Source organism: Lepidochelys kempii, chromosome 1, assembly GCF_965140285.1.
Source record: "Lepidochelys kempii isolate rLepKem1 chromosome 1, rLepKem1.hap1, whole genome shotgun sequence".
NCBI lineage: Eukaryota > Metazoa > Chordata > Testudines > Cheloniidae > Lepidochelys > Lepidochelys kempii.
In genome coordinates, this window is record NC_136380.1 from 232,721,888 (window position 1) to 232,734,176 (window position 12,289).

Sequence of the window (12,289 nt, forward strand, 5' to 3'; positions counted from 1 at the left end):
TGTAAAACTAGGTCGCTCTCTAGAGGAGTTGATGTACCCCCTGGAAGACCTCTGCATACCTCCCTGGGGGTATGCATACTCCTGGTTGAGAGCCACTGCTCTAGGTGCTGATCTTGTAGCCAACCTGGAGCATTAAAAGTCTAAGTCATAACTATTTGGCATGAACCAAGAGTCTGCAGTATTCATGTCTCAACTAAAGTTACACAAGTGCTCAGGATAAGAGGTTCATACTCTTTCCACAATATTTGTTGTGACATTTGCTTAAGCTTTAAGAGAGCTTTGAAACTCCCACAGACACATTAATTTCCCTTAGCCCATCTACACTGTGCTTTACTTTTTTTATTTCATTTCTAGCACTATGACCTTAACTAGTTTAGTACAGACAAGAATTCTTCTCAATGAAGTTGCAGTTGGAGAAAGAATAAAACAAAACGGTTAGTCAGGAAGACTTCTAGAACCCAGATAGCACCATCCATAATCCAGACTGTTACCAGCACATTACAGCTTGTGATGGCAGACCGCTTCAGAGAGCTGTGGAACTCAGAGTAAACAGGGCTAATTTGGTGAACAGTCTCTTATCAGTGGTGAAGAAGTTTAAATTTAAAGTGCTTACTTGGAGCTCAGCTGCATTTTTGGATAACTCCACAATCTTCTTCTGAAGGCCATCTGTATCCAAGGCATTCCTAATATTCTGATCAAAAGGCAAATTATACATAGCTAATTAGAGTTACCAAACACTATTTGGGATGAGCTAGTTAGAGAGATGGGTAATAAGATTTCCTCCTCAAATCACTCCTTACTGACTGGCCTCTCCAAAATACTCCAACAGGGGAGGGGAAAGAGAGAGATGGTCAATATCCCCACACCATGCAAACCCTGCCTTCCCCTTTCCCCGAGGCCTTAAAATGTGAACACCTACAGTTTCAACTGCATATAAACCAAACCGGCTAGCTCTGGCTGACTGCTGCCCAGCAACAGTCATCTTTCCAATGTGAGGCGCTGATGTACTCTCTCTGCCAACACAATCCGGAGTTTTGCCTTATTCAGGAAATATACTATAAACTCACCCCATTCAAGGCACTTGGATCAGGTTCCCCACAGTACCACCCCAATCACTCCTCAGAAGCTGTGGGCAGCTCTTGAAACTTGGGAAAACAGTACAGTTTGGAGCAATTCCTAGACTGCAGCCTGCGTAGGCACACCCAAGCTAGCTTTAATTTACCAACCTGCAAATAGCAGCGACACCATGGCAGCATATGCCCCCCTGACACCCTGAGCACATACTCAGGTGACTAACCCATGCTGAAGCTTGTGCTGCCGTGGTTTCGCTATTGTTAGTACTTGCAGTAGCTACACTGAAGCTACTGTGGGTGTGTCTACACATGCTGCAATCACACATCCCCCATCTTCCCCCACAGTGTTAGCCAACGCACATTAACATGCATTATGCATATAATATAATAATATTAGTTCTGGGAAATTGTATTAATATATTATGCTCTTCCCACAATTCCCAGCAGCCATGTCAAGTATCCCACAACACTTTACAAAGTTGACTTTAGCATTAGGCAATAGGAAGCCTGTAAAAGCCAAGGTACATGAACAGCATGTCCTAGCACAGCTTGGGATGTACCTCTACACGCAATGGGTTTGGGATGTGGTATCTAAAATAGAGATAAGGAAAGGTACAGAGCAACCAAATAAGGAACTGGTCAGTTGGCTCTTCAGTGACAGAGTGCTTTTTAAACTTGAAATAACTGTAATGTAAATGGTTTCGGGCTGTATCTTTGAAGCACACCTTCTGCATAAGGTGAACGTACTGCAAGAGAAGAATAGCTTCCCAGAAGGATGGTAGTAGGTCTTCTTTTTGTATCATTCGGTTTTGGTTTTAAGACAATAAATTTGGCTGAGTTTGCTTATTTGGTCTCTTGAACATTTCTCATAGTGAGCCACAAGTAGAGTCAATCAATTGGCTATACTATCAATCAACAGCATGGACATACTCTTGGAGGTTTGCAATTGAACTAGTGGACATTTTTGGAAGTTCTATTAATGGGCCTGGAGAAATAGCACAGAACAGAGTTCGCTGGCTCTGTGAGATATTTCGTCTTGTGGGTCATTATTCCCTATGGCATGTTCCTCTATCCCTTGGTTCTGGTGTGTATTGTTGTTGTCGTCTCACCCCCCCCCCATACTTTTCAGGAAATGGGATATTTTATAACAATATACTTTAATTATAATGAAATATTAACTACCTTGGTCTTGATCTTCATATTTCCCTCCAATCAGATACAACAGCAACCATTTTAAAATGAGAGTGTCACAAACAGTCACTCTACTATCCCCTGAAAACACTATTAAGCCATGATCAATCCTGGACACTACAGTGCAAATAAGTGATGGTCACATAAACACCACCCTATACCGGAAACCTACTGACCGCTATACTTACCTACATGCCTCCAGCTTCCATCCAGGGCACATCACATGATCCATTGTCTACAGCCAAGCCCTAAGATACAACTGCATTTGCTCCAATCCCTCAGACAGAGGCAAACACTTACAAGATCTTTATCAAACATTCTTAAAACTACAATACTCACCTGGGTAAGCGAGGAAACAGACTGACAGAGAGAGACAGGTACCCAAAAGTCACCTACTACAGGACAGGTCCAACAAGAAAAACAACAGAACACCACTGGCCATCACATACAGCCCCCAGCTAAAACCTCTCCAGCACATCAATGATCTACAACCTATCCCTCACTCTCACAGACCATGAGAGACAGGTCAGTCCCCCCTTACAGACAGCCTCTGCCCCCCCCCCCAAACCTGAAGCAAATACTCACCAGCAACTACACACCACACCCCAGAAACACTAACCCAGGAACGTATCCCTGTAACAAACCCCATGGCCTACTCTGTCCCCATATCTACTCTAGCGACACCATCAGAGGACCAAACTACATCAGCCCCACCATCAGGGCTCATTCACCTGCACATCTACTAACGTGATATATGCCATCATATGCCAACAAAGCCCCTCTGCCATGTGCATTGGCCAAACTGGACAGTCTCTACGAAACAGAATAAATGGACACAAATCAGACATCAGGAATGGGAACATATAAAAGCCAGTAGAAGAACACTTCAATCTCCCTGGACATTCAGTAACAGATTTAAAAGTAGCCATCATTCAACAAACGAAAAAAAAACCCTTCAAAAACACTTCAAAGAGAAATTGCAGAGCTACAATTCACTTGTAAACTTAACACCATTAATTTGGGCTTTAATAGGGACTGGGAGTGGTTGGCTCACAACAAAAGCAATTTTCCCTCTCTTGGAATTTACACCTCCTCCTCAATTATTGGGAGTGGACTACATCCACCCTGACTAAATTGGCCTTGTCAGCACTGGTTCTCCACTTATAAACTCCTTTCTCTTCATGTGCCAATATATTTATGCCTATATCTGTAATTTTCACTCCATGTATCTGAAGTGGGGTTTTTTTAACCTATAAAAGCTTATGCCCAAATAAAGCGGTTAGTCTTTAAGGTGCCACCGGACTCCTCATTGTTTTTGTGGATACAGACTTACACGGCTATCCCTCTGATATCTGGATCAATTATGCAGACTTTTGGGGGTCTCTCAACACAAATAGGTCAGAGCCAGTGACAGACGTATTGATGGACAGAAGTCAGTTACTGCCTTTTAGCTGGGATGAACGCTTCCACATAAAGCTCTTAATCCAGGTCTTAGTTGAGTGATGAAATAGAAGCGCATGTTATTGGCAAGAGAGTTTAGATGGACACTATTTCAGTGTTTGGGCTATCTGGAGTTGACATCCTTTGATCCTCCATAGTAGGGCACCACCACCACTCCCTCTCTCCACCAAAAACCAACCCTTGCTCTCTCTCATCTGCCGGATGAATCTGAAATGTAATGCATCTTGGAGACTCATGATTCACTATGAAGTTTCTGTTGTAGAACGTAGCCAGTGTTGCTATGTAATAGCTCAGGCTTGAAAGAATAGAAAATTTCAAGTCCTCAAATCCTCAGTTTAACTAGATGAATACATGTACCTGTGAAGTTTATAAATACTGTACCTCTTCCTGAAGAGAAGAAATCTTGATGATGAGAGACTGATTCTCTTTTTCCTGGTTAAGGAGAATACAGGAAGAGTCAGCTTGCCATGTTTTAAAGGTAGTATTGTTTATAATAGTCATAGGACATCATCAAATTACTTGGGTGACCTTAGTTTCAAAGCTACTCTGCCTTGATCTGGTGAACCACTAAGTTAAGGAGCCACAAAAAAAAGTCAGATGGCTAGAATGACACTAGATGATGTTTGCATTGTTGGAATAGTGCAACATAATAATGAACGCTGTGACTAATATCAGTCTACTAAAGGATGTGGCATATGCAACATTTGCTGTATTTTCCTGTAATAAGTGTAGCAGGCATCTTCATATTGTTTTTCCCCCATATCCTCCCCACAATTCAGGGAGTGGAGTCCTTTTTTGGTTGCACAATGAAACTTTCGTAGTTCTAGTCTATATCTACAGGCATCATACAGCATGGGGGAGAACTTCACTGATCAGTGCTCTGCACTCAGCATTATGGGGGAATTCATACCTATGTGGAGGTCCAGAACAAGACCTGAGCACTGCTGAAGAAGGACTTAGATCTCAGGCTGGCTATCTACAGAACTCTCTCTCTCTCGGGGAACCAGAGAATGCCAGTCTAAATTGCAGATTCCACAAGAGCTGCATAGAACACTAGAATTACTAGAGGAACAACGACCGATTTAAAGTCCTGTGTGGGTACAGATTACAGCACCCAACCTTCTGTAAATTTAGTTGTATTCAAGACCAGAGGATTTTTTAAGTGCAAACAGGGATACTTGTTAAGTATTTCTTAATTATTTACTTCACTATAAGACTTGAAATTATAAAACCTTCCATTGGAGGATCTCAAAGTGCTTTATAAACACAAACGAATTACACCTCAATGTTTTAGAAAGGTATTATTCAGATTATACAGATGGAATAGTGAAGTTTCTTCTCACACCAGTTTTATACTGGTATAATTCTATTGACTTCAGTGTAAGTTAGAGGAGAATCAGGTCCCACGTGTTTTGCCCAAGGTCCATACAAAAAAAAGTGTCAATAGAGCCAGGAACATGAACACAGGCATTCCTAATAGCCACTGCTGTGCCTTAAAAGGTTCCTGATTTTATAATGGTAGGCAGTTCACCCCCTCAGTACAGCTTCTTACTTTTATATATTATCAGAAGACCTACTAGCTGTTTATGCTGGGTCACAATATTGTGTCTCTTCTCTTCTGAGATGTTCAGGCTCATTTTCATTTCTTCCAGTTCCTCCTTTAATGATTTTGCTCTCATAACAGACTGCTGGGCACTGCAGAAAGAAGAATCCAGCAAAGCCACAGGCATTAGATTTTTTAAAGCTTATTATGTACACAGTATTTTTGGACACAGTAAGAGCCCCCAGGGACTCATCCTCACTGGCATGCTTTAAGGCAGACAGCAAGAATCTGCCAGTTGAGTTAGGTTTAAGCTTGCACTTTGGGCTAAGGAAGGACCTTTTATGGAATTTTTCATTCCCGTCTATTTCAGCATCCCCCCTGCCATACCACCAGGGCCTCTGCTGCATCTATTACCTTCATTCAGCCAAGGAATAGTCAATGGACTGCCTCTGAGCACTTACAGGCTTGCTCTTGGATCACATCTAAACTTACAACTTATAATCAAGTGTGTAACTAGTTACGAGCAGAGTCTGTTGTGTTTGTTAGTTTCCACGGTCACTAACAATGTTTTGTTCCTGCCAGAGGCCTACACTGAGAGTCATTTCCCTGTAATATTATTTTGCTATATTGATGGGATCACCTAGCTGTGCATGTGTAAGTGGTATGACCACAACCCCTTCCTGCTATCTCTTTGCAAACAGGACATCCCCAAGCACATTACCAATATATGGCAGTTACCACTTTGAAGGTCTTTCAGGCTCTGTCCTCTTTGTGAAAGTACCAAAGAGAGGACCCAGACATACAAAAATCCCAGAATTAGGCAAAGTCCCAGTCTCCAGAACTAATAAAAGCTACAAAACCTGCTCTTGGCTGACAACGAACCCTAGAAAAAATTCCCTGAGCTGCCCAAACGGTTACCTCTGGGCACACTGCTGCCTCACTCTAGGTGTCCAGATGCCTAATCCCCGGCCCAGTATGATCCACAAACTGAAAAAAAGACAGACAGAGGGTATCTTGTGCGCCGGTGGGGTCAGATACATTTGGCATGCGTGGAGCGTGCTTCATGTCACCCAGAATGGCCGAGAGGGGTGGTACCTTTAGCCCAACAGTTAGGATTCCCACATCTTGGGTGGGAAACCCCGGTTCAGATTCTCCACACTGCCTGATAATCAGAAGGGATTTGAACTGGGGTTCCCCACCTCTCAGGCCATTAGACTATGGCATATTCTGATGTCAGTCACATTGTAGTTATTCCACTTTAAAAATAATTTAAAATATTAATTGGGCCAGAGAGAGCAAGAATTGCTCTCGAGTCCAGTGGTTAGGCACTCACTAAAGAGGTGAGATGACCCCTGTTCAAATCCCTTCTTCAGGCAGAGTGGGGAACTGAACCCAGGATCTTCCACATCTCAGCTAAGTATATGAACCACTGAGCTAAAGTGAAGTCCTCTTTTTCCTCCTCCTCTGCCCACGCCCATCTGGTCCGTTTTGTGTTGAGTTAGGAAGGCACCTAATTTTCTTTTGGGGGTGGGGGGGGCCCTTAGGCATCTAAGCTGCCCGACTCCAGGAAAGGGGTTCTGGATTGCAAACAGAGGAGATCAGTTCCTAACCCCATGAGAAGGGCAGGGCTTAGAACACGCCACCTTTTGCCAGCTTTTCCCATGAGCTAGCTTAGGCAGCTATCTGCCTCACGGGCTGGCATTTGGGAATTTCATTCTTTAGGTGCTTATCTCTCCCTCTTTATTGTACAGGGAGCCAACGCAGGCTTTGTGGCTCTCACGGTTCCAGTGGTTTCCCAGGCACCTAAAAGTCAGGCGTGGTGATGCTTAGCCTCACAAGGCCCACCTCCCTTTGCTGATCTGGGCCAAGCTACCTACATTCCCCCCAGAGGCACGGATAGACAGTGAGGTATCATGGGAGGGTGGGCATAAACTTCTAGGACTAACATTTAATCACAGAGCCTTTAACTACAAAGGGTCAAACCAAGTACTGAACTAAGAAAAACTGGAAGGGAACCCCTTTTCTTCCTCCTCCTCGACTTATCAGATCAATTAATGGGAACCACTTTTTCTAGCTATTTTCAATTTCATACACTAAACACGAGAGGTCTAGCATGGGGAGTTTTTGCACAGTTGGTCACCACTTCCAGACAGCAGGAGTTAAAAATTACTGAACTTGTGATGAAAGTGTTCCACCTTTTTGCTTGATTATTTAGATCCTCATTGTCCTCCATTAGCCTATTATTGGTTTCCTCCAGTGCTTCAACTGCCATCTTTAGTTTGCTGTTCTCCTCTTGAAGTTTCTGATTCTTGAACTGAAGGTCTGCTACACAGATAATCAAGTCAGATGTCTCCCTGTATTCAAGAAAGAATGACAGGTTTCAGAGTAACAGCCGTGTTAGTCTGTACTCATAAAAAGAAAAGGAGTACTTGTGGCACCTTAGAGACTAACCAATTTATTTGAGCATAAGCTTTCGTGAGCTACAGCTCACTTCATCAGATGCATACTGTGGAAAATACAGAAGATGTTTTTATACACACACACACACACACACCATGAAAACCTTTTGTAGTTATAAACACCCATTTTTTCATGATGTGTGTGTATAAAAACATCTTCTGTATTTTCCACAGTATGCATCCGATGAAGTGAGCTGTGGTTCACGAAAGCTTATGCTCAAATAAATTGGTTAGTCTCTAAGGTGCCACAAGTACTCCTTTTCTTTTTTCAAGAAAGAATGAATCCTAATTCCTTGTTCTTCTCAGTATGCGTCTTCCAACACGGTAAAATGTGAATAAGAGAATTGCGTTCAGGCAAGTTTTAAGTTGGTAGGCAATTGCTCTATTCTGATACTATCACAACATCACCAAATCAAGACCTTGACCCTACAAGCACACTTATGAATAACTTTACAGACATAATAATCCCATTAACGGGGCGATATTCATTGTGTAAGTGTTCACAGGATAAAAAGGTGAGAGTGTTTGATCATCACTTTCTCATAAGAAGTCATTGGCAACTAGTATAGAATTTTAAAAATACCCCCCACCCCATTGAAAGCCTGTGGTTAGCACAAGCAATATTTCAAAAAATTGATAGAAGTGAAAATTTCAAAGCTAGATACATGCCTGAACTGGAAGCTCAGAGGAGTACACAATTTTGAATGTTTTTTGTATGGCAAATTGAACACAAAATCATGAGTGATCGAGCACTATAAGTATCAAGGTGCTGTTCATCAGTGAAACCCAAAAATTAGTAAAAAACCCAACAGAACTAAGGGCTGGGCATCCTTTGAGATCAGACCCTAAACACACTACTTTTTAATATCAGACTTTGAAAGAACGAGAACAATATTCCCACCGTTAGTTCTCATCAGTGAACACTAGCAAACCAAAGCTGAATTAGCAAAATTTCAGTATAGCAAATGGTATAAGAGGAATCAGCATAAATTACAAGCAGGCACATGACCATCAGTTGATAAATTAAGCCAAGTTCTGTATAGAACTTTAACGCTGGTTTTATTCTTAACAAGGACTGTGTAACTGGGTGTTTGCAAGTCCAAAGAGGCTCTACCAACCAGAGGTTCTCAAAGTGGTGGGCACAGAATGTATCCAGGGGGGCATATGAGAAGTTGGGTCTTTTTTTGGGGAGGTGGGGGGGAGAACCAAACGCTAACTGTGCATTCAGAGCTGGGTGGCCAGAGAGCAGTGGCTATTGGCTAGGTGCTCAGCTCTGAAGGGAGCACTGCTGCTAGCAGAGGCTGAGAGGTAATGGTAGCATGGTATGGTATTGCCACCCTTATTTCCACATGGCTGCTGGCAGCAGCTCTGCCTTCAGAGCTGGGCACCCAGCCAGCAGCCACCACTCTCCTTGCAGAGCTGGGTGGCTGGAGAGTGGTGGCTGCTGGCTGGGCAGCCAGTGGGGCAGGCATAAACTACTACAGACATAAAGAAGGGGGCCTGATCAAATACGTTTAAGAACAACTGCCAGCAACAGTGCAAAGGAATGCACTTTGATCCCATCATCCATTTTTTTCAGATTAGAGAAAACACCTGTATTAGGTTTAATTGCATGACTAAAACTTACAGGTCTCCTTTGGACACATCTCCACCAAAGGCCTCTAAACTTCCTGATGTAATGTTTATCCTAGCAGGAGTCTTTTTTGCTGAAAGAGATTTTTCCAGTTTTAGTTTAAGAAAAAAAAAGTTGAGTATTCTGGCATAAGAATGAAATATTCCACACCTGTTAGAATGCTCTCGTGCAATTTAAACACAGAATCTTCTGTATTTGTCGTCTCCTTAGTGGTATCTTCCCTGAAGCAAGTAAACCATGAGGTTACTCAAAATAGATTCACTCTAGCCTACCTACACAGTCTGTAGTTAACACTCATTCTATTAAAATACATTTAAGTCCCATACTGTACACACCCCGATAATATATTCTTACTCCTTAAAATATAGGATGACCTTTAATTTCCTAAAGACTTTTTTTTTTTTTAAATAAACTATGTAGGAAGTTGCGCGGTGAAAAGCCATCCTGTGGTCATTATCAGTTGTATGATTCCCGGATGCTAACATACACCCATCATATTAACACTGCAAACCAGACAAGTTATTCTTACTGTCTTGTTTTTATAGAAGAGATAGATTAGAAGTGAGATCAGAAGACAAAAAGATAGACTTACCATTTTCTTTTACAGTCTTCAATCCACTCTTTCATGATAGCATGGTATGTTTCCAGGTCCATTGAGATGTCCCTTTTATCAGGATCAAGCATGTTGCACAGCTCTTCAAGACCACTGTCTTCTGACCCCCGGCTAGTTGTATGTTTCAGATAATCAACTATCTTGGAAACGGCTACTTTTCCTTAAAAATATAATCAGTCTTTGTACCAGATTTCAAAAGTCAAGACTATTTTATATAGGCAATAAATTGTAACAATGTGATTGGAATGCATTCATAGCATGCCTGAATCTGTGCTGTAGCATGTCTAAGTGACTTGTGGTGCTCTAGACCAGCTACTGACTAGAAAAATTTTAGTGTGACCTGGAGAGGTAGAAGCCAGGAGAAAATTTAGGATTAAGAGTTCAGAGCTTTAACCCCCCCGCCCTTTTTGAGGTGAATTTTTTTCACCTCAAAAAATTCTGAGGTGAAACCCTGATCCCACAGCAATAATTCTCTAGACAATAATGAGTTGGGATTTTAATGCACTAACACCAACGCTGCCTCCTTAAAAAAGGAAAGCACTTGATGAAAGTTAGTCTTTTATTCTGTTAGGCAATTATATCAAGAGCTAGCAGGAAAATGGCAAGTTACACCTTCCCCCTCCCACCCCCACTACTACAACAACAACAAATAATCCATCAAAATTTCAACCAACATGAAGATTTCCCCACAAACATTGTACAAAAAAAGTATGAGTAGCTCTAGGTACAATGACAAGGCGGCAAGGGGAGACTTCTAAGAAAAGAATCCTATTACTTCACTGACACCATTAGAATTTGCATTTCCAGGACACCTTTCAGAGGATCTCAAAGTGTTTTGCAAACATTTTTTGCCTCAGGTAGACAATTTCCCTTGTTTTACAGATGGAAAACAGAGAGAGAGAGACTGACTAGATGACTAAATGTGCTATCCTAGGTGTTTGTGGGAAGGCCAGGACAGTACCAGAACCCCAAATGACCAGCCCTTTGATTTAGCCAGGAGACCATCCTCTCTCTAGATACATATCACACACGTATTTTCTTAAGAAGAGATTTTAGTAAGACTTAACGCTTGAAATTAACAGAGCAAAAAATAGAGTAAGTGGGGGGGAAAGTTAAGACACCTCTGCGTTCTGTGTCACATGCACAGAAGATAGTGGTCAACAAGTCTTCTTCGCAGATCAAGCTTACATCATAGGTGTTGTCAGCATTATTCGCCCATGATAGTCTCCATCCTATGGGAGATAAATACGTTATACTCCATCTAATTCTCATAGTTACTGTGACCTACTTCCAACTACATTTTTGTTTTTAACGACAGCATAATTTACATGACATTCCCAGGGGTGTTGTAACCTAAACAGCAAGCCTTTGATCATGCAGCTAACATGAGGCAGATCCCTGCATTTGAGGAGACCCACTGAAGTCAACAGGGTCTTCCCACGCATTATAATTTGCAGTCTTGGGAACTAAATATGGCTATGATGTAGACTTTATACACATGGACAGAGTGTATGGAAGTAGAAGATTCTAGACTAGGTCTTTATAAAAAGAAAAAAAAAAGGATCAGTACGCTTACTTAGACCAAATGCCCCCTCAGTGCGGTGTTTCAGGTCTTTTTAAAGAATTAAGTTCAACCCTTTGAGACAGCCATCATTATGCAACCTAATGTTTGGGGTTGGTGAAAAGAAAGCTGGATACTTTAAGTGTTCATTGGAATTGTTTACCTCTTTCACTCAAAGATAGTCTCTTCACCACTGGAGATTGGAAGGCAAAACATTCTGCCTTTTGGACCGTCGTTAAGAAAGGCAAGTTTGGACTTGATGTAAGGTAGTTATCCTCACGAGTCAAGTCTTTACATTCGACATTGGAAGCTGCAGATAGTTGACCCATACGGATGTTAGCCTCTCCACTTTTGAGAAGGGGTGGAGAACTCTCAATTTGGCCCATTGGTAGCCAGGGCTTTCTCATCTTCTCTTTATTTTTACCAACTGAATAGGTTGCATTGCCAGTGTGGAAATCAGACATGCATCGTCTGTGGCCTGCGGCCTGCGGACATGGAGAGAAAATTTTGTCACTACTGGGGCTTAGGAAATATGGCCCACTAGTCTCATGACTTTTAAAGGTCCTTTTCTTCAATATCTCCTCTAAGTTTTTCTTGATATTAGTCTGTGGGCTGTCAAAGTTCCTAGACTGAAACTTTGGGATCTGTAAAGCAGGATTAGAGACTTGGTCCATCATCTGGATAGTCTTGATCTTTCGGCAAATGCTGTCCACTGGATTATGATGACGTTTGTTAGTTACATTTTCAGAAGACAT

The 12,289-nt window shown here is 42.0% G+C and overlaps 1 protein-coding gene across 1 annotated transcript in view; it reads right to left on the minus strand.

Annotated features, from left to right (window-relative positions):
• Window positions 1-12,289, minus strand: part of IRAG2 (inositol 1,4,5-triphosphate receptor associated 2) — a 61,122-nt gene extending 48,833 nt beyond the window's left edge. Inside the window, exons 1-9 of the mRNA XM_073317813.2 lie at window positions 11,698-12,289; window positions 11,095-11,205; window positions 9,953-10,133; window positions 9,511-9,581; window positions 9,355-9,433; window positions 7,464-7,622; window positions 5,303-5,420; window positions 4,107-4,157; window positions 614-691 (exon numbers count right to left, since the gene is read on the minus strand). Coding sequence (XP_073173914.2) covers window positions 614-691; window positions 4,107-4,157; window positions 5,303-5,420; window positions 7,464-7,622; window positions 9,355-9,433; window positions 9,511-9,581; window positions 9,953-10,133; window positions 11,095-11,205; window positions 11,698-12,289 — 1,440 coding nt within the window. The remainder of the gene's footprint in view (window positions 1-613; window positions 692-4,106; window positions 4,158-5,302; window positions 5,421-7,463; window positions 7,623-9,354; window positions 9,434-9,510; window positions 9,582-9,952; window positions 10,134-11,094; window positions 11,206-11,697) is intronic.